The 26,676-nt window shown below is 42.9% G+C and overlaps 1 protein-coding gene across 9 annotated transcripts in view; it reads right to left on the bottom strand.

The window, feature by feature from the left end:
- The window catches only part of ELMO1 (engulfment and cell motility 1), a 516,082-nt gene that overhangs the window by 31,249 nt on the left and 458,157 nt on the right, over positions 1-26,676 (bottom strand). For all 9 annotated transcript variants that reach the window (XM_017670942.3, XM_017670934.3, XM_037027353.2 and 6 more), the window contains 2 exons: positions 13,403-13,566; positions 5,754-5,866 (listed from right to left, as the gene is read on the bottom strand). In XM_017670942.3, the coding sequence (XP_017526431.1) occupies positions 5,754-5,866; positions 13,403-13,566 (277 nt within the window). The remainder of the gene's footprint in view (positions 1-5,753; positions 5,867-13,402; positions 13,567-26,676) is intronic.

Raw genomic sequence — 26,676 nt, 5'->3', positions numbered from 1 at the left:
GTGACACCTCCCTCCTTCCAGAGGCCGAAATTCTCTTGACTTTGACACCACCACCCTGCCCTGGTTTTCCTCTCTATTCCTGAAACAGTAGAGGGCCAAGCTATCTGTTCATTACTGGCATAAATGATTGCTCTGCATCTCCCGTCAAATAGGAGGACTTGGATGGATAACAAAATATTGGAAAAGGGGCTAAAAAGGCTTGGGAAGGTTGTTTTAAGTCATAAACAAATAGGGAGATACTCAGCCAATATCTTCCTCAGGATACAGGCTAGAATCATTAGCTCTGGGAAGGTTTAGAGGCATCATAACTTGTGTGTGTCTGTCTTGAAGGTGGAGCTGTTGTAAAGGAGAGAAGCCCTGCCAGCTCTGAACAGACAATGCTCTGACTTGTTGGGTGAGACAGTTTCAGTGTCAGCCACCAGCAGCAGCTTTATCTGCATTTCTTTTATGGTAAGAAAAATGTATATTTTCTTTTCAAAACCCAGCATGATGTTACTAGTTCCTCAGCCCCTCTGGGCAAGGAATGAGTGGATTGTGTCACTAAAAGCAATTAGCAGGGAATAGTGAGAACATTATCAAAGATTGTTTACTGCATTTAAAGAATAAATAGGAGTTAACATAGAGGGCTTCCCATCAATTATGAATGTTAGTATGTTAATAGCCATTTATTTCTTCATTCTCTAAACCAAAACATTGAAAATATGGAGACAATTCTGTGCATCATTCTTCCTCTGTTTGTGTGTGTGTGTGTGTGTGTGTGTGTGTGTAAAGGATCAGAGAGAAATGCTGTTTTCAAAGCTCACAAGCCTGGTACAAAGGTCTCCAGGGCTGATTAAAGCTATTCTCAAGGTCACATAGATGATTATGGAGCTAATAACTACTGACAACTGTAATTCTTGCAGCAGTGTTTGTTAGAACTTCCTGCAATGATGGAAATACCATGTATCTGCTTTAACCAATAGTAAGACAAGAAATTTTAAATTATATTTAATTTTAATTAACTTAGTCTTAGGTAGCTATATCGAACAATGCAGCTCAGTGTCTTCATCATCCAGTCTGGAGACAAATTTGGGGCTGATCGTCAGTTCTTTAGAGGAGATGAATAGCTGCCATTATTGAGGTTAAATGCTGCTCAGCGCAGTGAGGCACGTGGCACAGCAAGAACTGAGTCCTGACCAGCTCTGCTGTGGATGTGGGGACATCTTGTTTTAGGCACAAAACCTACAGTTGGAAGCTTGCTGCTGGCCCAGGGGGGCCCTGAGAATTCTGTGTTTGGGAGGCAGGTGGCCTTTACTAATGTGAAGTCTCCAGTAGGATTTTGAATCTTTCCTAGGTTAACCTAAATTTATACAAAACCTTCAGTGTGTTGAAGAGAAGGTCCGCTTCCTGCCTAGGGTTGAACTTTTCCAAGTCACAAAGTGCAAGGGACCCAGAAATGTTTTTAAAGGGAAATATCATCTTCCAAGAATTGAGATCCAACATCTCTCTGCTGGTCCAGCAAAGGAATGCAACAACTGCTGATACAGAGGAAGGTCATTCTGCCTTTTAAATCTTTCTCATTTCACAGGACATTCTTTGGAATGGGAGACTTGTGTTCTGATTTAGAATTCTGTATCCCCGGAGACTGCTGTTTCCGTTCACAGCAGAGGATGACTCCAGAGCTCCCAAATCTTTTTAAAGATGGTTTGGCCTAGCTATTGCTTTGAAATCACAAAGACCTGGGCTACACACCTGGCCCTGACACATCAGCTACAGAGTCTTGGCCAAATTATAAAAACCTCAGGTATCCCTATTGCATTTTTTACATAATGCTAATTTATATGAGAAAAAAATGTATAAAGTACCCATTATGCACCATTCACTCAAATATTATTGTCCTCCTATTCTTCTAGTCAATGTAATCTCTCTCATCCACACTACTGGTCCTAACAATAATTATCTGTTATCAAATACTGGATCAAATACCTATTGGAAAATGAAAAATGAACTAGATTTTTTTCCTTTGAAAATATGTATTATTACTCTTGCCTTCTTGTATGAATGAGTTAAGATAAGGTTAATTCAATATTAAAAGAAATCAAGGTAGAGGAAGATACTTGCTCAAGAGCTCATATGGTTACTAGGCCCAAACATTCCATTCGGTTCTAGGTTTTCTCAGCTAAAAGAGCAATGCTAGGTATGTTGCCCTTAGCAGCAATGAAGAAACATGCCAGTTCCTTCCAGGTGGGGTCGGGGTGCAGGCACATTTTGCCCACTATTGAGTTCCAAGTTAAGTTTGTCTTGTTAGTGCTTAGGGAAGGGATGCTTGTCGACAAAATGGACAATGAGTTCAATGAGAAGCAGAAGTTTCATGCTATCATTTCCTGAAATGAGCACTTCAGTGTTCATTTGAGCTCTTATCAAGAATACTCAATGAAAGTGATTCTGAAAAATCCTAATCTCTGAAATATATGGAAAATAGCAAGCCGTCCCTGAGTCTGTAGATTCTCACAAAGCAAATAATGGTCCTCACAGAAACAAGTTCTGGAGCTTCATCTGAACTCTCTCCTGCAGAAGCTCAAGGAACGAGGAACCAGGGCCATCTCAGCATGAGGGATTCCAAACAGGAGCTTTACACACGCTGTGCTGGGTGCAGAATGGTGGGAAGTCGGTATGTGACTCCACTGCCACTCTACTCTATATTCTGGGGAACTACAAACTAAAACTAATACCAAATATGCCAAGCATCCTACTAAGTGCTATAGATGCATGAATTTATTTAACCCTTACAACTATTTGATGTAGGAACTGACACCATTCCCATCTGACAGATGAGGAAATTGAAGCACAGAGAGATTTAGAAGGCTGCCCAGGTAGGGGTAGAAGGGAGGCAGGGACTTGAATGAAGCCTGACGTGTCTCACATGATTCACTGCCTTCTGGTTCTAATGTGATCAGAAGCCCCCAGACCCTACATTTGTCTGTATCTACATTTGTAAATATCTACATCAGACTTTGTAAATATCTACATGAGAGCTGGAAATGCAGCAAGTGGGATGGACAGCAGTGAAGAGCCAGTAGCAGCTCAAGGACGGTTCGAGCCAAACATGGCTTGGTAAAGGACTTTCTGTCTGTTCCTCTACTTTTCAGTTTTGTTTTATAGGAAGCTCTTATACATTTTCTCCTATAAGGTTAATACTAAATCTACTTATCTGTGTGTGTGACTCACTGGGTAAGTTTAAAGAGAGTGTGGCCACAACTCTGTCGTAGGTGTGCTTGGTCTTCAACAAGCAAGCACGGGATGGCACATGGCTGTCCCCATCTGAGATCCCACATAGAAGTGCACCTTTCTCAAAGGGATTAAAATGATGGTATGTCATGTCCTCACGAATCTGTATAAATCTAAATGGAATGTTTTGATGTGGTGATAGGAAACCAATTTCAGCAGTCTGCTTTGAATCCCTATTTTTAAGCACACAAAACTAGTCACTAGCTCTAAATCCATTTACCAAACACCAAAAAGCTTTCCCTTCCACATTCAGAAGGAAAATTTTTATATTAAACACAGATGGTCATGCTCCCCAGGGAGTTTAACTAATACATTTATAATGTAGATGCTAACATGTTTATGTTCACTTGGTAATTCATTTTTAGAAAACTGGAAAAATTTGCAGATAAGGGACTAACACTTCTTTAGCCAAAAAAAAACCTCTGTAATTATTACGTCTAGAAGCAGGATTATTCTAGTAGGCTCTGTCCACTTCAGCTTGTAAAGGCAAGTATGGAGGTGAAGCAGACTGGAAGGTTAAATTGAGCTCTTTGAATTAGGTTCCAAAGGATTCCAGATGAGCATCAGTTGAAGCATTTGGTTAATACTAAGTCTATTTGCCACCACCCCTCCTCCAATTTCTGTGCCCCAGTAACTAAATAAAAACTTTATAACTCACTTCATGAGGGCAATGTACCTTGAATGTTGATTTTTTCAAAGGTGACGAAAAGATCAGGGCATACCATTGACTATGGCTAACTGAGCTAATAGATCATCTGATCCTGTTGTCTCAATAGATGGGAAGTTGTGGTCCTGAGAGGTCATGTGTTCTGCCTAAAGACACCTAGGTGGCTACTTACAGATTTGAGAGGCCTGGTTTTACTCACTCCCAGCTCATTGCTCTTTCCCTGCAGTCTTTCAGAATAACAGTAACTGCCCTTTGTTGTTGCTTTCTAAGCGTTACATTCATAATTGCCTTTCTTCCTCTCAACAGCTTTAGGACACAAGCATGGTGATCCCCATTTCACATGGGGAAACTGCCCACAGTCACACAGCTGGACGTGGGGGAGAGGTCGGAATGCGCCCACGTGATCTGGCTCCGGGCTCTTGTTCTCGCCATGGTGCCATGCTGTCTTCCTGGAACAGCGTATACTCCGCTGACGTCCTCACATACAAGCAGAGCACTGTGAGAGGAGCGAGTGAACTTGGCCTTCTGTGGGTGATGGGCACTGCTCTTCCGAATGCGAGCCTTTCTCTGTCCCTGCTGTAATTCACCCCTTTCTTATTCGGCCCTTTGTTCTCTCCTCTGGCTCTGCTTGAAGCATGGCTGCCCATCCTCTGGGAACAGCCTTCATTTGCATTTCTCAAGGAAGGTCTGCCTTTGGAAATTCCTTAACATGATTTGTAATGGCAACATTTGAAATTCTTTGAATTTCCTCCGTGTTCAGCACAAAGCCATCAAAGTGAACGGCCAGGGGGATGTGCTCAGCATCAACATGAACTGATGGGCATCATCAGCTGGTGAGCTCTGTGTCTGAGCAGGGCATCCAGCAGGTTTTTAAAATACCTGCAAGTTTCTCCTGGATCATAACTGCTGCTTGTTCTTGGTACAGTTGCTAATGCTTATGCTTGCTCCTGCTATTGCACTTCTACTCTCCCCAAATCTTATTTTTCAGTTTTATTTTCTGACTGTTTCTAGAAGAGTATGATATGGGTACTTTGACGTTGCAATCAGTAGCATGTCAAAAGAGCAAGAAGACAATCAAGGGACTCTATTTCCTGGGCTAAGGATCACCTGGAAATGCTTTCCACCTATGGAAACTAGTCTTGTGGTACCCATTTTGACTTGGTATTTGGGGATTAAAATTTATAGAGACAATTCAGAAATTTGTCCTATAAGATTATGAAAAACAATTCTGTCCTGTCTTGGTTCACTGTTGCTTAAATCTCCAAATAAAATAATTCTGACCTGGAAGAGAATGAGTACTGGGATTTGAAAATAAGGGCGATTCATGCTGAGAGTTCCAAGGTCAACTCCACCAGTGGGTCCAGGTCTCCTGCCAGGATGGTGAGTCACTGCCACAGGGCTGCTGGAGAAGCACTCCCGATCGTCTGTGACTTTGGGTGAACGATGCCTTACCGCCTTCATTTCCCTACCTGTGGTGGGGCCACTAGCTGCTTCACAGGGTTACTACAGGGATGAACTGCATTAACATAAGTAAAATGAGAGCCTGCTAAGCTCTCAGTACATGTTAGCTCCTACTGAACCACAACTAATAGACTTAGGGCCCAGGATGGCTCTTCAGTTCCATGGGTCTCCTGGTACTTCTGGATGTTGGTTCTCCCTGGGTATGCATGAGCAGTCAGAACTTCCCCAGACTGCTCTTCCTGGTCTGAGTACAATGCTATGTGGCCTACCTTAAACCAACACCCATGCCCTTGTGATTCCCCATGGGCCAGGCCACTGTTCACCCCGGCCAAGGGTGGAGTGGCCCCCAACACAATACCTTGCCTCCGCCGGCAGTTGAGTTTTCTAAAGCAGGTCCCTTCCACAAGGCGGTTCAGGCGCTGCTGTTTGATCAGCTCCAAGATTTCTGGTTGAATCTTCTCCTTTAGTTCCCTGTGAAGAGATAAGCACATACTCCACAGCCCACCCTGAGAACCTTGGTTAAAGGGCATCATGGGCAGACGGGGCCAGGGAATGCAGGCTGCATCTTTTCATGAACATCCCAACACCTCCCAAATTGGTGCTTCAGAGGATCACTTATTAAGCAGGCATGCACAGGGTTAGAATAACATTACAAATTCCCTGACATTTACAGAACATCCACAAAAGCATCAGCCACTTCACTGATGCTTTCCTAGACCAAAGTCTCCTGAGAGATTTCTGCTCATTTCACAAAGCCACATATATAAACTTAAGCAAAATCCCATTCAGCTCCGGCAAGAAAGCACGTCTTTGGTCACATTTCCCTCCTGCAGCAGGTCAACTCCTAGACTACATTTGTGATCTGACCAAACAAGAATACTGGACAACCACACAATTACCATTCCACAACCAACACTGTAACCCAGGACCACATTTTGCTTTAGATTCTATCGCCAACAAATGGGAACAACATGTCATCCCAGATTCTTGCCCTGAGAGATTAGAATAATGATGAGATAAATTAAGGATTTTTTGCATCTTGTTTCAGGCTAATATAATGTAATTCAGTTTAGATGCACTTTGCTGTAAAGCTATCACGATAGAGTGCAATCATTTTTAAATCTTTTTTTCAAGAGTCAAGATGTTTTTATCATGTAAAATTTTATGTAGCATCCTAGCATCTGAGCTTGGTAAAACTACAGCTCTTCTAGTTGAAGTTAGACAGGGACACCCAGAGTCTAGCCCTCAGAGCAGTGCTAAAATATTGATTAGAACATAGATCTTCAACTCAGAACACCAGGGTCTCAATCTAGGCTCTGCTCATAACTAGCATTTCATTAGTTCATCTAAGCATCAGTTTCTTCTCTTGTAAAATAGGGATGAGTCTTTCCTGGGAAAATGCTGTGACTCTCAAAGGAGACAGTGAGTGTAGGTGCTCTATAAACACTGAGCAGGAATGCAAGATGGCACTGAACTTGCTTTGATAATGTTTTTTCTCGGACCGGACACTAATATGCCCATATTGCCCTGTATCAAGGCTCATGTCAGCTTTGACCTTAACTCTGGACTTGCTTGGGACTGCAGGCCATGTGTCTTCACATGGTGTCCTATTCCCGGGTGGGGAAGGCACATGTGCTTGGCAAGTGTCTGCAATGAGCTGGGTAGTGTTCTAGAAAGTTTAGCTTATATAACATCTCTCCCTGCTCCCCCACTAGCAAACTTTTGGGAAATTTTTATTTATTTTCTTCCCCCCAAATTTTGGAAATAGGTATTAAAATCATCATTCCCATCCTACAGATGGGGAAACAGCTCACAGAGGTTAAGTGTAGAACATGGGTACAAACTCAAGTCTTCTTGTGCAAACTGCTTTTTCTTTTTACACGTGAGAAAATAAAGTTACACAAAAGGTTCTGGCCATCTAACAGGGTATTCTAGTACTCCATTAATAAATATCTTAGGCTTTAATGGCCTCAAACCTCCTGTCATTTCATGCTGGTCTACCTGAACATTTTTAAACCTCATGTGGAGCTTCTGTGCAATCACACAGCTTAGAACATTTGCCAGGCATTTCCCGTGCAGGTCTGCCAGAGTCTCCTCTCAGGCTTTCAGATCACTACAATGATTTATTAACAGCATTCTGCTTTTGGAAGTGGACTCAGTAAATTGTAGCTTTGATGAACTGTGCTCTGAATGAAGAAGGTGGGGAATTGCCAGGGCATTTGCACACAACAATAAAACACTGTCCCTGATGTCCAAGTTGGGGTGACAAGGTGGAGAGGAAGGGAAGGTACTGAGGGATGGAGAAATGGGAGAAAGAGTTTGGGAGTGTCATCATTTCTTAGGTTACAGGTGTATCTTAAAAATTTTACTACGCTACAGTTGAGTCATTAAAATGGGGATGAAAATGAGAGATGAGAACTAAAAGGAGGAAATAATTGAAAGTACATCTGAGTAATTTTAATTGATGATTTATGACTTTTTAGTGTAAGCCCCATATGTGCCTGTTGTCTGTGACCATCTTCTGGGGATGGGCAGTCAGAATAAGTGGACCTCCTGTTGCAAGAGTTCCCCTCTTCTGTACTGACCCTCAAAGGACTCTAAAACATGGTTGGGCAATGAAGGGAAAGGGGCAGTTTTCTCTTTTTTCTAAGCGATTTCCCCTTCTCTTCCTGAAAATGGACTTGGCAGCTATAAAGTTCACTTATCCTTGGATTACATGCAATCCCTACATGGTGTTTCTGTGGACAAGATCTGCATGCAGGGTAATTCAGGCAATGACACATGGGCTGGAATTGGCTTGTCAAATCCTCAGGTTTGAGTCAATGAGGCCAAGGTTATGGGTTTACCAGCCTTCCTTTATAAAATTCCTCTAATTTTATTTAAAGGCCTTGTGAACAAATAAAAGGAGGGAGATTAGAGAAGGTAAAGTAAACGAGTGTGTGAAGAGCATTTCCCAGTCTAGTACTATTTGTGGAATACAATTCCAAGCCCAGGTCCAGTGAGGCCAGTGCCATACACAGAAGACAGTGCCACTAGACTGGTGAGATTCGTTCCTGGACCTGGGGTCTGCCCTTCTGACCTGCTACCCCATGTTCATTTACAACAGCAGTTGGCAAATGTTTTCTGTAAAAGGCCAGATAGTAAACATTTCAGGCTTTGTGCGCCATACGCTTTCTGTTGTAACTATTCAACCGTGCCATGGTAGAGTGAAAGCAGTCGATAGTACGTACACAAATGGCATGGCTGTATTCCAATAAAACTCTATTTATAAAAACAGGCATTGAGTTAGGTTTGGCTCAAGAGCTATAATTTTCTGTCTCCTGATCTTAAAGGGCTCCTGCAGACTTCGGGTTGAGTGACTATCAGTTTCACGGAAATTGATCTGCTTCTGTCTCAACACTGGAGGGCCTCCAAGCTCAGTACTTGTACCTTTTCTGTTCTTTATATTATAGACTCATGGCTTTAAATACCAACTTTATGCTGACAATTCCCAAATTCATGTTTCCAACCTAGGTATCTTGCCTGAACCCCATACTCATCAATCTAACTGCCTACTTGGATATATCACAGACACCTCCAACTAGATGTGTCCAAAACTCAACTCCTGATCCTCTTGTCCAAACCGGCTTCATTCATTCTGTCCTTTGGTTGTTCCGGCCCCAGACCTTGAGCCCATCCTTGATTCTTATCTTTCTCTTACATCTCACATCTAATCAATCAGGAAATACCATTGTTTCTTATCTTCCAACTCTAATGGATAGTAGACACTCTAAACACTTCATATCACCTCTTCCTTGGGTTATTGAGATAACTTCCTAGCTGATCTCCCTGCCTCCAAACTTGCCTCCTTGAAGTCTATACTCAATACAGCAGCAAAAGGGATCATTGAAAAAAACAAGTCAGGATACCAGTTCTCTGCTCAAAACCCTCCAGTGGCTGCCCAACAAAGCCCTCCTTAATCAGGCTCTTGGCCACCTTGCTGGGCTCACCTCTTTCTGTTCTCCCTATTGCTTACTCTGCTCCAGCTACACTGGTCTCCTTGTTCTTGAGCACCCAGGCCTGCTCCTACGTCAGGGTCTTGGCACTGGAGGTTCTCTCTGCTGGAGGACCCTTCTGCCTAGAACGCACATAGCCTGCTGCCTTTGTCCCTTGCACATCTTTACTCAAATGTCACTCCAACTAGAGGGATCTACTCTGACTGCTTTATTTAAAACTGCAAACTCTCTCTTTCTCTTATCCTGCTTCATTTTTCCATTGCCTGTATCCTCTTTTAACATGCTGTACTATGTTTATCATCTGCTTACCATGCTTACCTTATTTACCATGCTTATCATCTGTTTCGTCCCACTAAGATATAATCACTATTGGGGGTGAGGACTGTGTCTGTTCTCTTCACTGTTTAATCACCAACACATAGGACAGTACCTGGCATGTGGCAGGCATTTGGTAAGCACCTGTCAAGGGCACTGAACACTGAAAATCGTATAACTGACCAGACTTTTCTCTAGTGCCGGCTATGAGCCATATGCCTCCAGCCAAGTGTGACCAATCTTCAACAAGGATGCAGATTTGCTGGACAGGCGTTAGCTTTATCTCAGGCTCTACTTGTTATTACTTTTTTCTTTCTCACCTACTTTCACTGTACTCTCTGAGATAAGACAAGACTTATACAGACACATTCATGGTGTCAGTTTAACCATTCACGTATTAAGACAGCATGACACCTTGTTAAATTCTGGTTATCGGCTAACAATAAAAGCGATCATTTTTCTGAGTAGATGCTTTTTGTCAGGCATATGCCAACTGTTTCTCAATCACTACTTCATTGAATTCTCGTAACAACCCAACGATGTAGATACTTTTATCATCTTCATTTTCAGATGTGAAGAAAAAAGGCCTAGAATCTTCATATAACTTGCCTGAAAAGCCACATTTTTAAGTAGTGCCTGTGGAACCGGTGTCTCTTGCAGACCTTGTAAGCTATGTTCGGTGACTCTGTCTTAGGCTTACAGTGATGCAAACCACAGACCTTCAGAAAGCACTTCCCCCTCCTGCTGCCTAACCTTATCCTCAACAAAGTCTGCAGTTCTGCTTTGCAACTTCTAAAGGTGCTTCTTAAGGCTTAAGAACAAATGCAAAGTTGATGTTGCAGCTTGACTAGTCTCTTAGCTCCTTAGGTCTGTGCTAACTCAGAATTAATTGTGTGGATTAACTTATCTTCCCTGTAAAGTCACGCTAAGTAGAAAATAACAAATACCTTCCCTCTGAAATAATTAGTTAAGAGCTCAGAAGTAAAGCAGCTTCTTCAACCCACTGAATACATGTTCCTTTCACATATTTGCTCACGTGGAGTTGCATTTTTCTTCTCAGGAACACGAACACCTTATAAGAACATGTTGTGTGCGGTAGTCACAGAGGCAGCAGGACAAGGGGGGAAGGGGGGGAGCACAGCAGGGGGTCGAGAGGCAGGTGAGAGCATGCAGGGTTCTGCATAGCTGTCAAGCCCCAGCCAAGTCATTGTCCCAGTCTGCAGAATGAAAAGCTTGATCTGGATGACTATAAAGGTGCTTTTCAGCTCTATGATTCTGATATCCTAACCCCCAAGTTTGGATGAGATGTGTCTCCGTGTGCCCTACTAACAACCCACCCACCTGTGCCTCCTATGATGGAGCACTGAGCACAGTCTGTGTAACTTCTCCTGGGACTCTAGCCTAGGACAGTGTGGGGCCAAGTGTGTCTGATTCTGTCTGTCCCCAGCACCTCAGGCAGGGCCTGGCAGGTAGGAGCTACTCAATGCATATTCATTAAATGAATGAATAAAGTAACAAAATCATCCAATCATACATGATCTGTCCCTTTCTCTTTCTCCTTGGTTGATCCTATGAGCCATTTTGGCAGCAATTAGACTTCATTCAACCCCACAATAAGTTCCTATCCAGCAGATTATTCTAACAAACAAAATATCACTGGAGAAGAAGATAGAGACTGGCTCCATCTGCCCATTTCCGCTGGGATTATGGTGGGGCTGTTCATGGCCTGCCCCTTAAATGCTGTAGCTTCTGGTACATCTTTTATGACTTCACTGCAACTATAACAAGAACTCCAGTGGGCCATGGTGCTTTTCTGTCCCATGGTCAAGGGATGAGGCCAAAGCTATATATCTATGAGAGATTTCCTTTGTATTTTCTGTACTTCTCCTTACATAATAAATGTAAAGATAATAGAGGGAAACAAAACTTCAGAATGTCACAGGCAGAACCTTAGGAAGTGAAGATGTGAAGCCAAAGTGAAAGCAAAGTGTTTACACTTGACATGCCATTCACATTCTTACTTGGAACCAAGTCCTGGTCAAACAATTTCAAATCACTTGGCCTTAACAAAAGGGGTCCTCAAGTTTCTCTTCGGGTTTTAAGAATTGTTGTCAAAAGCATAGTAAAGTCTCCTTGTGTTTCTATATTTGCTGAAACAGATGTTACAAAACCCAACATTTCAGTACCAGAAGCCCTGGAAGCCACACTGTCCCTCACTGCAAGTGAGAGACTGCAGCTCTGAGGAGTCAATCATTCATCTCAAGTGCCTTCTGCTCGGTGTTTCTGGATGTTATGCTCCTCTGGCCAATGGTCAATGCAAAGCCCCAGCGGTGTGTCTTGCAGACCTTGTAGGCTATGCTCAGTGCCTATGTCTTAGGCTTACAGTGATGCAAACCACTTCCCCCTCCTGCTGCCTAACCTTATCCTCAACAATGTCTGCAGTTCTGCTTCGCAGCTTCTAAAGGTGCTTCTTAAGGCTTAAGAACAAATACAAAGTTGAAGTTGCAGTTTGACTATTATCTTTCCAGACCTGTGTACTTAAAAAAAATCTCATCTCAGTCTTGTACTTGGCAGGAGCTCTGATGGGTGGGTTAAGCATTAGCTGATGGATCAGCAGGCTGGAGTTCAAATCCTGGCTCCTAACCTCTCTAAACCACATCCTTGTCCTTAAATGGGATTAAGACCTGCCTATCCTAAAAGGATGTGAGGAAATGAAATAGCAAGAAGGATATGCCAATTGCCAAGCATTAAAAATATAAAATACATAAGAGTGAAAAACAGAAAGAGGGACAGAAAGAAAAAGAATCAGAAGAAAGAGAGAGATTTAGTTTGGGTTTCAAAATAACACCTATGTTGTAAGTTGGCTTCATATAAAGTTCAAAAGAAGCTGTTCCCAGTCTTCTGAGGTAAGAATGAAAATACGTGTCAAACACTTTCCTTATCCCTGACCCTTTTCCCTGTAAATGATAAGGGTAACAAAACAGATTTAACTTTTAGAAAAGGACAAGGGAAGGTAAACAGGCCAGTTCTAAAAAGATAAAGTCAACCTGTCTTAAAGTCCAAGGTTCAGAACATCTTAAAGATAGAGAAACATGAAATTATGCAACTGTTTCAAGTGGTATTTGACGCAAAGTCCCATAAGAAGGGAATCTGCTGCTTCCCTACCTTAGGCTTACAGGTTGATAGTCACGAGGGAGATGCAAGACGCTTCAATGGGATGCAGAGCCAGAGGGGCAGAGAAAGTGGGCCCCACTCTCCCTCCCTCCCACTCAAACTACTTCAACGCTCACATTGTTTTAATTATCAGCAGGCCTCAATCTGCCTGATTGGTCCAGAATCTTGCCACTCAAAGGCACCTACAAAGAATATAGCTCCATAGGCAAAAAATTTGTCACCAATGTTAGAAAAGGTCCTCAAAGTTTCAGCTACAAATCTTTAAGGACTCGTTAGTATCTGGGCCCCTTTCCGGTCCAGATCTTCTGTCAGCACCTGTCTCCCCTCCCTGCCCCACAGGCCATCCCTGCCCAGCCTTCCTCAACAAGCTGCTGAGATTTCACCAACAGAATTGAGAGCTTTTGGAATATCTTTTGCTGGTTTTCTGTAAAGAGCACAAGACACAGTTCAGCTGTGTGATAGGCCTACACTCCAGAAATGGTGGTCAGAACCTATAGGGAGATAGAGGTCAGGAGTAACTTACAAAATTGGGCGAGACTGGAAATCTTCCTGGTTCATCCTCTCAGACTGGCGAATTTTCAGGATCTCAGTGTAGCTCAGGTTCTGCAGTTTGCACTTGAACTGGTCCAGGGAGCTAGGCTTGGTTGTAAGAGCTCTCATAACCTGCTCCTTCACCACCTGCATTACCTGTAGATTAAAGGAAGGCCATCATTTTCTTGGGAGTTGACCTTGCCCATTCAGAAAAGCTCTTCCAGAGCTAGCTGCCCCCTACCTCCCTGATCCCCTTTGCCTGCATTCTCAGCCCAAACTGGAGCATGTTTTTCCAAAGAGTAAACCACCAGGATGTGCCTCTTCCATTTTCTCTTGTACTGGATTGAAGAAGAAGGATTGACTAACTTGGGAGCCTGGGAGCTTGATAGATTATGTGACTGCTGCTGACGCACATAAGCAATGCAAATGCAAGAATGAAAGAAGTCCAAGTAACAGCTAGAAGTCTCATAATCATTATTTTTTCCAGGAGAAAATTGCTGAGACGTAATTCACAGAAGTTTGGTTGGCACCAGTTCAAATGAATGTGAAATGATACCCACCCCAAACTCCTAGGATGTTTTCCCCTTATAGTTAAGGCTTGAGTTCATACAAATGAGGCATTTGGAAATGTACATGTGGTATTACCTCTTTGCATGCACCAGGCACTAAAAAAAGAGCTCTATTAAATTAGAATGGACATATCCCTTGGAAGCCTCAAGAAAAACGAATAAGGTACTGTGCTGCCCCAGGATAGGTTCAGTCCACAAGGAGGCAATTAACCATTGCCTCTATTAATGTAGACTTGTATATATTTATCAGAATATAGAAAGCAGGAAGAGATCAGGGAACATACAGAGGCATCCAAGAGACTCACAGTAATCCGGCGGCTGCTGCTTTTTAATCCTTTACTACAGATGGTAACAGCAATTTTTTACCACTCATAAGGTATCAGCTATGTGCCACATACTATGGTAGGTGCTTTATATGTTTCTTCTTTTAATCCACTCAGATCTATGAGGTATATATTATCATCATCCATTTACATATGAGGAAACAGAAGCTTTGAAGCATTAAGTAATTAGGTCAAAATCATACAGGTGGTAGATGGCTGAGCTCGGGTTTGAACCCAGGATTGTAAACAGTCTACATTGCTAGCCATGCCACCATTCTTAGAGATGTTTAGCAACTTAAAAATAAGAGAAAAGTCACAAATTTGCCTCAGTGATATGCTAAATTCTGTCCAGGCACTTCACTGTTCCTTTCATTTAAGCCTCCTTCCAATAGGCAGAATAAGTGTTATTACCACTATTTTAAAGGTAAGGAAACCAAGGCTGAGAAGGATTGAGGATTTGTCCAAGGTCACACATATCTAAATTCTGTGATACCAAGTAGCCCAGTATGGTGGATACAGCATACATTGATGTTGAACAACCCTGGGGCACTGCTTACCCTTTATCACTACGAATATATTCCTTATGGCTTCTAATCGGTTGTTCGGTCAATAATTCACTCATGGTAGGTTCAGTAATTGCTCACTGACTAGTACCACCAAGATGTCATTTTCATGAAGTATTATAACAAAGCTAACAATTTTGCAGCATGGAAAAGACTCTGGCAAACCAGAACTTCCAAAATGGCCTGACTACTGGGTGATGGGACAGTCTCACGACCTCAGGAAATATTAGGCGGCTGAAATGCCCTCAAACACTTAACAGCTCCCTGTCCTTGCTGAGTTCTGTTTAATGGTGCTGTCCCTCTCTGATGGTGAGGGCTAAGCAATCAGATCAAGTTTCTTTCTCCTATAGCTGTCCTATCCACTTAAGGACCTGTCCAGTGACTGGCAGAGGTCTAGAGGACGTTGGGAGGTAGAAAAAGAAAGTGAGTTCTCCTTGGCAGCAAAACTCAGCTGGCTTTCAGGAAAACCTGGCCTGTGGTCATCAGGCTTCTGGGGAACTAACAGGCCCAAGAGTTCCCTAACTTAGGGATGCCAGGTGTCCTCTACTCATTCTTAAGTCATCTGTAGACTCAGTGCTTGCAGTGCCCCCATGCTCCTAGGGATCTCATGTCAGTCACATCTCACTTAGTCAATTGACAATGGCTGAACTGAGGGTAGGATGAATCACAGGTGGCTGGAAGGAAAACACTTGGATATTTTCAAGTGATATCAATCATTATTTTTCCTTATATGCTTCTGACTTTCAGGACTCCAAGCCCACAGTAAGAATACCCTCTGCCAATAACATGTTTACATTTTTGTAGGGACTTTCTGGGAGGTAATACCTTATCACACACAAATCTAAGGGCAGGAATCTCAGGAAACTATGGAAGAAAACTTAGGGGATGACAAATCTATGTCATTTGCTCATGGATTTGCTTTATTTAGTAGGCACTAGTGTTCTCAGAGGGACTGCAAGCCATGTGTAGCCTGTAAAGAAGTGGTTTCTGGTGACAGCAGTGATGTAAAGGCATAAAAGCAACTGTCCTCTGGACCACTGATACATGGAAGTTTCCAGGATCCTCGTTGGGTTGCTTCCTGCGGCCTAACTCAACTGGTTATTATCTTACCATAATTAAGACTCTATTGATAAAAGCCATTAACAAAAATTTGCTTGAGAAGCATTATCTGTAAAGTCAACACAACTAACATTATTGAGTATTTACCATGTGTCTATACTGGGTGAGGTAAGAGGAATTCAAAGGTGAATAATGAATGGCCCTTGCCTTCCGTGAACTAGTGGTCTAATAAGAGAGCTAGACACAGGCAAAGTTCATTACAATAGAAGTGTGGATATGATATGGAAGATGGACTGATCGATTTTGTTGGCGGGTGGGGAGGCATTTCAGAGAATACATCATGTGGGTTTTGTAGGAAAGATAAGCATTCAGTGGTAGGGAAAGAGATAAACAATCTGGACACTACCACACTTCAGTCACTTTGAACTGGGATGCATCTGATTTGGAGCCAGTTACATAGCATCGTTTCATGCCTCCAGCCTAATGGCATAAAGGAAAAATTTCCAGTTGACCTTCCATCTGATCTGCTTCTTTTTTACTCAGACAAAATGCTAAATTTGGATGCTTGACAGATTTTGAAAATTGTGACCATCTTTCAGTATAAATGGTGGTTAAATTTGATCAAGGCTGAACTGTAACACTTTGTTGGTTCATGTGAGGGGTACCACAGGAGCTGCCCCTTTCCCCATTTAGAGAAACTCAGAATTGAGCTAAGGAGATTAATTATTATCTCAAAATTTTATTTGACCTTCCAGAAAGAGTTAGGACGTGTAAGAGAGGCAAAGATACAGTGATTATAGAATACTAAAAGCAATGAAGCAATTTTTAAATAGAATCAGTTTAAAGCTGGGCAAGTTTTAGAGATATCTCAACTTCCCTCATTTCATAGATAAGGAAACAGAAGTTCAAAGGGCCAACTGATTTCCCCTATTTCATGTGTTTCTTAAGGGACTGTCACAGAGATGACAATCACCAGACCATATCTGACTAGACACAATGATCATGCTAGCAAGTTCTCATGTGATACGAACTGACCAATCAGCATCCCTCCCTAGACTATTCTGACTTGACTTGAAGCAGATTTAAAGCCTGTTCTATTCCCTTTGCCTTGAGAACTGTAAGACTGTCTCCTAATATGTGGGAGAGAGTAAAGTAATGAGACCAATGCTAATAGAATCAGACAAAAGGACAGAGTGTGTGTGTGTATACATGAGAGAGAAAGTGTGTTAATAATGGTTAAACCATTCAACCATAACGTCAGTTCAACCCTGACATTTGGTAGTTTGGTTACATGGACTTTTTTTTTCTTAAGATGATTTAAATGGGATTCTTGTCACTTGCAACCAAGATCCAAATGAATACAAACTATGAAATCAAAGAAGAGTACCAGTTTCTGGGGCTCAGGTTGCCCAGATTGCGGAGAAGTAGGAGAAGGAAGCTGGATAGAAACAACCAATTTACTTCAATAAGAAATCACTTTAGAAATTATTTTCATTTATATGCTTATGATTGTACCTTTGCATGGAAATGATGATAATCCCTTATGGTAGTGTGGGAAATTCTTCAGCTATTATTTATTTATATTTTACACTTACAATCTACTGTTAAGAGTTTCATTCCTCTAGCTTAAGACTTTGATCCCTGTTAGATGTAAAAAGTCATTGTAGAACACTCCTGTAAATTCCCAACAATCATTTGCACTTCAGTTTGAATAAAATGTAGTCCATTTCTTAAAGATAGGTTGATTGGGTAACAGAGAAGAGGCCTAGAGGGCACCTGGCCCCAGGGAAAGGGATGCAAGTGCTGGGTATACAGCACAGAAGAGAGCCAAAGGCTGGCTTCACCTACTTTGCTTCAGTTCTGCTTGGTACTGTCACTGGCCCTGAGAAGTTCGATGGTTAGTCTGTGTGCCAAGGAAAATGACCCTAATGAAATAAGTCATTAATTTTTTAAGAAGACCCAATAGTTACATAAGTCAAATATCCTTCTATTCCTTTGCAAAGTAGCTTCTACAAGGGCTCCAATTAATGGTGCTTAGTCTCTGCTGATGGTCTATGGGTACAATTTAAATCAAGGCACTCACAACTACCATCCTTAACTCTGCCCTTATTGGGAAATATCAGATCTTTCTCTTTGTTTGAAAAAAACCACAGATGGTATTGCAGAATCATTAGGAAATCAGTGGACTTAAAACTTCTTAATTACAGCATGTGCTCCTGTGTTTTATTCCAAATCTACTAAGCTGTGTGCGCTCCTATATTAATCACCTCTTTGATCCTGCCTTTATACTCACCACTTCCATGCAACATCAGCCATTCATTCAACAACTGTTTTTTGAGCACCCACAATGTGCAAGGCAGTGTGAGTGAGGCATTTGAGGCCTTGTGCTGAATGAGCACCCTGTCTGGGAAAGCGGATAATGTTCGTACTTGCCTCCTAATGTACTAACTGAGCCCCTCTCAGGGGCTGGCAGGCTAAAGGCACAGCACCAGGACTTCAGCTGGTGCTTGAGGAGGCCAGATGAGGTGCAGGGAAGAACCATTCTTGGTGGCAGTAACAGCAGGAGCCGAGCCAAGGCTCAGTGGGAGGAGAGCACAGCCCTGGGTAAGAAAACAGTGTACAGTGGTTACATTTAGTTGGAGAAACAAGGTGGGGCTGTGAGGTGAGGTAGAAAGGCAGGCTGGGCCAGACAGTGGGTGAGTTTGCTAGATAAGATGAAAAATTTGGATTTTTTTTTTCTGTAACTAGTGATAAGTTACCAGAGCGTTTTGGGGTATGGGATAGAATTCAGTAATACAAAGTATGTTGACATATATACAAAGGAGTCGTCATTCCTGCTGCAGCTGGAGTATGGAGGGATGTCAGAAGACTCTGCATGGTTGAGACAAAGTTGTTGCTGGGACTGGAAGGAAGGAGGGAGGGATGGAGGGAGTGCATGCCTCATGCATTAAAGAAGATACGCTTTCTGGAGTCCAGTGGGTAGCTTTCAGCAAACGGACGGGTCCTGGTTGCAGGAGAGCTGCTCAACCTTTAGAACCCAACACACACAATTTTGAAGCCAGGCTGTGATCTTCCTTAAGGTACTTGATCTCTCTCAGACTCACTTTTTATTTTCTGTAAACGAGGGGTACTAATCATTCAGGACTCATTGGGTTGTTATTAATTAGATAAAGCCTGATAATGCTTTATGGCACATTGCAGATACTTAGTAACCATCAGTTCCCCTTCCCAGCATTAGTTTGCTCATTGTAAAGTGGACGTTATAGTATAGAGTTCACTGGGTTGATGTGAAACCAAACAAGATATTACATGCAGAGTATTTGGTACACTGCATGGAACATACTAGGCACACAGAAAATGTGAGTTCCCTTACTTTATGAGAATTGAATAACTTGAGTAGGTGGTTTCTCTATAAAAATATCCTGGGCAGGGTATTCCCAGGCCACTTCTGTATCACATAGGAACTTTCTAGAAATTCAACTTCTCAGGCCCAGCTCAGACCTACTGAATCAGAAACTCTAGGAGTGGTGCCCAAGAATCAGTGTGTCAACAGCCCCAGGTGATTCTGAATCATACTCAAGTGTGAGAACTACTCACTGACTTCAGCAAACCCCAGCACCACTTCTGAGCCTTCAGATTGGCATCTATAGCGATTCTTGTCATATCACTATACAGCAGTCAAGTTAGTTATTGGTAGTCCTCTCACCCCATCTAGATTGCGAATCCCTGGAGGATTCACAAGAATTCACAAAAGAATTGTTTATTTGTATTGTGGCTCACAGTACCCAAAACTACTTGTAATAATGATTGATATGTTTGTTGCCAAAGATTCTTAGGCTCCCCACCTTCCAACTGTAGAACGAACCAAATGTATCCTTAACAGACTTACAAGATTGTTACCATAGTTTTCAAAGTGCACTTTTACAAAACTTAAACAGTAAAGTCTGTGTCTTTGAGGTTCTGTCTTAGGGTTCTAGAGTCAATTTGGGCTACCAAGGCTGAAGGGGTTGATCTGCAGCCGAGTGGAGGGTCTCTGGTAAAGTGACAGCAGTACATGTTACCGGGCTTTGCCACTAAAGGAGGGGTCAGCATTACAAAAAATACAATTTACCCAGCCAGTGGTGACCCATTAAATGGATTTATCTTCATAATGAAGAGAAAAGGCTGTGTCAGAGAAGACAGATGGCAACACAGTCCAGCTTAAAAATGGCTCGCGTGGGAGAGTTTTCATTGCTAGGCTTCAGGACTAGACCATTTTTCTTCCCAGAATATTCCTTACACAAGACAAAATGACTGAAGGCTCACAAAGACCAAAAACTTGGAGGGATTCTTCCTGGAGAGGGGCCCAGGGGAAAGAAGACCACAAGTGCTCATGGGCAGATGGAATAGCTTCCCAGAAGCTGGGAATCTCCCTGGAGGGCTCCTCCCCAAGGTCAGAGTGTGGGAGGAGCTGGCCTTACCCAGAAAAAGTATGAGAAGTTGGGGTGAAAACTGGGGACTTACCAGGCAGGGACAATTGTTGACCCAGATGAAGGCAGGTGATTTCCCCCCTCCCCGCTCTCTCAGAGGTCTTTAAAATCAGGACACCTCTGGAAACTAAAGACAGTTTAATTTTGTAGCTCTGCCTCAACGGGGTAACGGACTGCCTAGGCCAGTCCATGCAAACCAGAATTTTTGCTGAGTGGTGTCAAGTGTATTAAATGAAGGAGACAGAAAAATCAAAGTGCCCTCTGGGCCAAAGGAGCAGCATGTAAGTTTTCTGTATTTATTCTGGGGCAATGTAGCATAGAGCAGAGACTGACAGACTTTTGTTAAGAACCAGATAGTAAGGGGTCTGCCAGCTATCTAGGGTCTATTGCAACTACTTGGCTCTGCCATGGTGGCATGAAAATAGCCACAGATAATAAGTAAATGAATGATCATGGCCATGTTCCAATAAAACCTGATTTTATAAAACAGGTGGTGGGCTGAATCTGGCCTGCAGGTGGTGTTTGCCAACCCCTGGTATGGAGGAAAAACATCTGGCTTTAGAGTTAGGCAGTGCTCATTTCCAAGTCTGGTTCCATCACTCACTCAGCTGGGCAAATTGCTCAGCTCCTCTGAACCTATTTCCTTATCTACTCAGCAGAGGTCACAATTAGGAGATGTAGAGAGTGTACCCCAATACACTATACGCATCATTATGAGGTTTCCTGTGAATCATGAAGACAGCTTATCCAAAGGAAACATATTCCTTGCAGCATGCAAACAACCTCATGCTGATGCAGGATGCTCGCAGTCTGTGCAGGGCAGTTCCAGAGTATATTCAGGTTGCATTGAACAGAACTGATTCCTACAGATTAAAGAGTTTTTTTTTTAAAGAAGCAGTATCCTCTACTCTCCCCCTGAATGGTTTCAGGGCCTTGGTACTTTGGCCTGTCCTTGGGGTTTGACCAGTGCAGTTCCGTGGTGAAGGGCCCAGCTCTCCAGAGCCCAGTGGGGTCAGGCTTAATGTAAATGAACAGACACTGTTCTGAGACCATGGAGGGTCAGCTCAGTTAGTGTGCAACCTCCAGCACCTCTTCATTTCATCATGCATTCTCAATTACACTGGATTAATTTGAGATATTTTGCTCATTAATAAATGCAAAGATCTCTGCATTTCAGAAAGGACATGGTCTATTCTTGGCATGCAGTACAAATAAGAATCAGCAAGCCATTTGACAATGAATTCAGAACCAAAGGTCTGTGCTGTGTGTGACGTAGTCATTGTAACTGCATTTCCCTAAGATGGCACTTCTGAATCCAGCAAATGCTAGGCTTTCTGTGTATCACATCAAACGCCAAGATATGCACTCAGGAGCTGAGAAAAAGAACAGTTTACTGCAGATTGAAACTTACCACTGATTTGACTCCTCCCGAGTTAGTGTCTGGAATGCAAACTGCTGACAATTGCTGACAGCTAAGGCCTATTCTCTGGGTGTCAAATATGTGTACTTATGACTTCAATGCCACTCTAGTTACATTATATCTTTGGAAAGTGATGGAAGACTATGTAGCAATAATTAAAATAATGTAACAACCTGGCTTGGGAACTTGAGTGTTCACAGAAATCAGGGATTTTTCTCTGAGCATTAGAATTTTCAGGAACAGTGTGATGTTAACTTGACTCTTGAATATCTGTTCCTTCCATCTGCTTCATGGCTCATTATCTGTCCTGATTTACCCAACAGCTTCTGACTTCAATTCTGTCCCCTGCAGCCTCTCCTCACAGAGGTCAGATATTTCCAAATGCAAATCTGATCACATCACTTGCTTGCTTAAAACCTACATGGTTCTGTACTGCCTTTGGGTGAAGCCAACCTGTCTAGTCTGAACACATGGGCCCTCACAGATGCCTTCCATGACCCGTCTAGCAGATGCCTCCCACTGGGCCCTACCCCTAGCAGCACATGGTCCAGCCACATGAGATCCTTTTGGTGCCTTGAACTGCACCCTTAGGCCTTTATTTGTGCTCTTCCTACCACCAGTGACTTATACCCTCCTTTAATACCTGCTCATTCTCCAAATCTAGAAATCCTTCCCTGACCTGCCGCCCTCCCCACAAAGTCAGTGTTAGCAGCCTCTGTTCTCCCATCATAGCACTGCACCACGATATCCCCAACTGGGTCCTCCTTGCTTCCTCTAGCATGCCCAAAGTCTGCACAGTCCAATCAGAGTAGGTACTGAGAACATGTGTTTATGACTGATGAACTCATCAAGTGACTAAAAGAAAGAAATAGCCTCAAAAATCAGTGTTTCTCAACCCTCAGTCTACAATAAAACCTAAAATGCACCTTTGCCTGGCCTCACCCCTAGAGATTCTGATTGAATTGGAATGGGTGCCAGATCCTGGATGCTAATGTGCAGCTGGGGTTGAGGGCTTTGGTCTAAATGAGGAGGCATAAGAAGGTGGGAGGGAGTGATTACTGCTGCCACTGCGGGGAAAAGAGAGATGGGACATGCTCTTTCCTCTTAAAACTGCCAATGCAACTTAAAGAGGAGGAGCCGAGCCCTCAGCCTGTGGCTGCCGATAGTTTCACCAAGGCTTGGTCTTCAGATTTGAGCTACCCTGTGGACAAGATGAGCGCTCTCAGTGGGGTAGTCATAGAGATGGTCAGGGGACTACATCTGCTCTGAACATAATTGGGCAGTTCCCTCAAAAGCCACCTCCACTGAGGAGCCAGACCACTCTTTCTGGGCTGCTTCTCACTGAGCCACCAGTATGGGCACCTGCCTATCTGGATCAGATGCTGCTTAGGGACCCACTTTTGCAAGAGCAGCCAGCATCTTCCCAATTGGCCCCTGATTCCTTGGGCTGTAATCAGCATGGGTGTCCTTGGATTCAGGGCAGCAGCCTGCATGCAAACCTCAAGCAGGCAAGCCTGTGGCTAGAGAGTCCAGGTGGCCTGGGGAACCAGAGGGAGGGCTGGTATTTGAAAGAGCAGGAAAGGTGACTTTTCCAACTTATCCTGTGAGCAAAGCAGATGTCATGGGAGCAGTTAGCAAGGCAGCTAGCTGCTCAGTGCTGCTGTTCCCTTGCTTTGAGAACATCCCCTGCTTTACAGCTGCTAATAAAGTAGGATTGGAGAGCATGGGATAGTGAGATGCTCAGGCAGCTTTAAGTATCCTGAGAATCTGATCATAATCCAAATTGAGAGCTTTGAGGGATTTTGTGTTAGTCCCCCGAGTAACTTGTTATATGATGCCTGACCCCACCGTTCCGCGCAGGTGCTAACTGGGCAATCTCACATTCCAAATATGAATCCTGGCACTGAGCTGCCCTGCTCCTCAGGAGAAGGTGTTTCAATGTAAGGTTTAGGGCAGGTTATAACCAGTAAAAAAAGAAAAAGTAAACCTTTCAACAAGCAATTCATCTTAAAATCAATTAGTGCTAAGTCTGTTGGAGAACAATGGTTATGGAAACAACATCCAGCAGCCACAGGAAGCCAGTTCAGAAGGGGAGACAGAAGGGTGAGGTGTGGCCTCACTGCCTTCTCTAGGCAGCCTGCCCTTGAGGGGCGAGAGATCAAGAGGCAAACACCTGTGTGACCAAACTTCCTTTTCCACTGAAACATGGAGCCAAATAGTACAGCAATCAGGCTAGATTTGAGGGCCAGCTAGTTGAAGGCCCTGGCAGACAGCAGGAAGCTCTTTTCACTGTCTGAGGGAGTCGGCCTCAGGCAAGCAGAGTCAGTGCAGATCACATGAGCAGGTGGCACTTAATTCACAGCTCTGAGTACACAGCATGTCAAACCAGTCAGTCAAAGCACATGACCATGTGTGGTGAGAGAGGCAGGGACAAACAAGGCTAGTTTTCTTACAAAGGTTAAAAAACTCTTTCCTGATAGGGTTGGGAGAAAATGGATACCAATTTCTAATAATTACGTTACTCTTGGTTTTCTAAGGCTCATTCACCAAACTTAGCCATACGTTGTCAAGCATGGATGTTGAAAGCAAAAACTTTTGCAAATCTGAAAGTTATAAAAAATGACCTCTCAATGGGCAGGTCTCTCAAACTGGAGTCGCTACGGCTACATGGCTCACCGTGGCGGTGGTGGACTGACTCCCCTGGAAGCCCTCCAAAAGCAGGAGAGGAATTTCACTGAAGAAGTAACTGAGCCTGAAAAATTTTTCTTTTTAAAGCTACACAATAATGATATTAAAAGGCACCATGCTAAATGAGGAGCAACTCCTTATTTTCTTTGTCAATGGATAAATGACATCCAAGGATATCCCTTTAAACCCTATGGGCTGTTTAACAACAAATCTGAATCTACTCACTGCCCCTTCTTCACTCATTTATTGGTGTGAAAAATATGAGTGATGGTAATGTCTATGGGCATGTTAATCTCCCCGGTGTGTCTCAACCTCTATGGGTGGTGGGATTTTACCTAATTCATCTGTATGTGTCCAGCATCAGTTTCATAAATATTCAGTCCTGCATTTGCTCAGCTAGCATTTATTAGGTACCTAATATGTGCTGAACACTGGGTGAGTGCTGGCAGCACAAAGAAGAATCAGACCCAGTGCCTACCTTACAAAACTCAAAGTAAGTAGGGGAGATAGAAGTGTAAACAACTAACAGTGGACTTCCATATGTGCTATTATGGTGAGGGGCCATCAAAATAAGGCAAGGAAACCAAATTGATTATTAAGCACAAGACTGGTTTTTGTGCATAGAAATATATTTCTATTCTTAACCCATCACTTCAACCATTGCACTTCTCACGGTGCATTGAAATTATATATTCACTACTTGTCTCCCTGTAGGACCTTGAGCCCTTTGAAAGAAGAGACGAACTTCATTTATCTTTTTATCATTAGTAGATTTTAAAATCTTTCATACTTGGAAAATTTCCCACTCAGTCTAGTAAACTGAAGGTCAACCAGACTGTATTTCCGAGTTACATGTTCAATAAAATAATTTCTGGCATGTCCTTGTGAAGGCCAGGGATGAATTCCTGCCATAGTTTTAAGAAGAGGGAAAGAGAGTTTATAACAGTAGCCATGATAGATTAACTCTGGTTAACACACTTCTATACAAACGTCCTGCTGTATTTCTCCCCAATGGCTGTAAATTGGGAAATCTCATAAATCCCCTGGTCTTTTCCTTTCCATGGCTGGTTATTACAGTGTCCTAGGGCAGAAGAGCACTTTCTGAAGTAAAATAATTGTGAGCCATTTATTACCTTTAAAAGATATCCTGACAATCACTCAAGCCACAAAGCTCAGACAATGAAAACCACCCTTAGTGCTCTCCCTCTGCAAACTCCTGACAGGCACTGGGTGGTTTGGGGCCAATGCACCCAAGGAAGATCTGAGATGGTTCTTGTGGTTTTTCTATTCATTCACTATGCCTCTCACAGCTGGATGAAGGCAGCTGTTCCCAGAAACCCACTGAGTCTGCCATGCCTTCCATCAAATGTGGTCCCTTCCCTTCCTGGTGGGTACTTTTGAGGGAAGAGCATAGACTGCAATTATATGGCATATATCACCACTCCTCTCTTTCATGACAATGGCAGACATCACAAATCTATCATGGCACTTTTTCTGGTGAACCAGGAATCTGCATGCAGGCAGCTACTACCAGTCAGCTGAATTTAGCCTTCACAGTGGCACCCGTCCTCCATCTCTGAAGGAACTGATGTTGGTGAGCCATAGTTAATCTTACCAAACACATTCAACTATTCAATGACTTTGTCTTAATTCACTGAAAAATCCCAATTCTCCCTTACTAAATGTCTTTGAGGATTAGCCCAAGTCCTTTCAGGGCCTGAACTTGTTTTCAATTTATGCCTGTGTGAAAGTTGTTCAATCCAGCAGCTGAACAGTTCTTCTACCTCACTCACATCTTGGCAACTGAAGCAATACTAATGCATCCAGACACAGCGTACTGCTCATGCTGAGGACCCAGTCGCGGGCCCTAGAACAGTGCCATGCACTTAGGGGGAGCTGACACATGTTCACTGAATCGGTGACATAGTGGCCAGATACGGGTTTCCTGGGCAAGGTTATAGCCTTTCTGATGGTGAGCATGACCACCTGTTCCTTCTTCTCAAATTTCAATGATTTTGTAGCTCCAGGAAAAATTTTCTGACTGTAACCAATGTTTAAGTAAGTTTCTTAGAAATATAATTTTGGAGATGTTAACTGAAGATTTTTTAGAAGTAATGTTTACTTCTGTAACATCAATGCTTTCGCTACTTGTTTATTAAAAACAGATGAAATGAT

Source organism: Manis javanica, chromosome 6, assembly GCF_040802235.1.
Source record: "Manis javanica isolate MJ-LG chromosome 6, MJ_LKY, whole genome shotgun sequence".
Lineage (NCBI taxonomy): Eukaryota > Metazoa > Chordata > Mammalia > Pholidota > Manidae > Manis > Manis javanica.
This window is presented reverse-complemented; position numbering and strand designations above follow the sequence as displayed.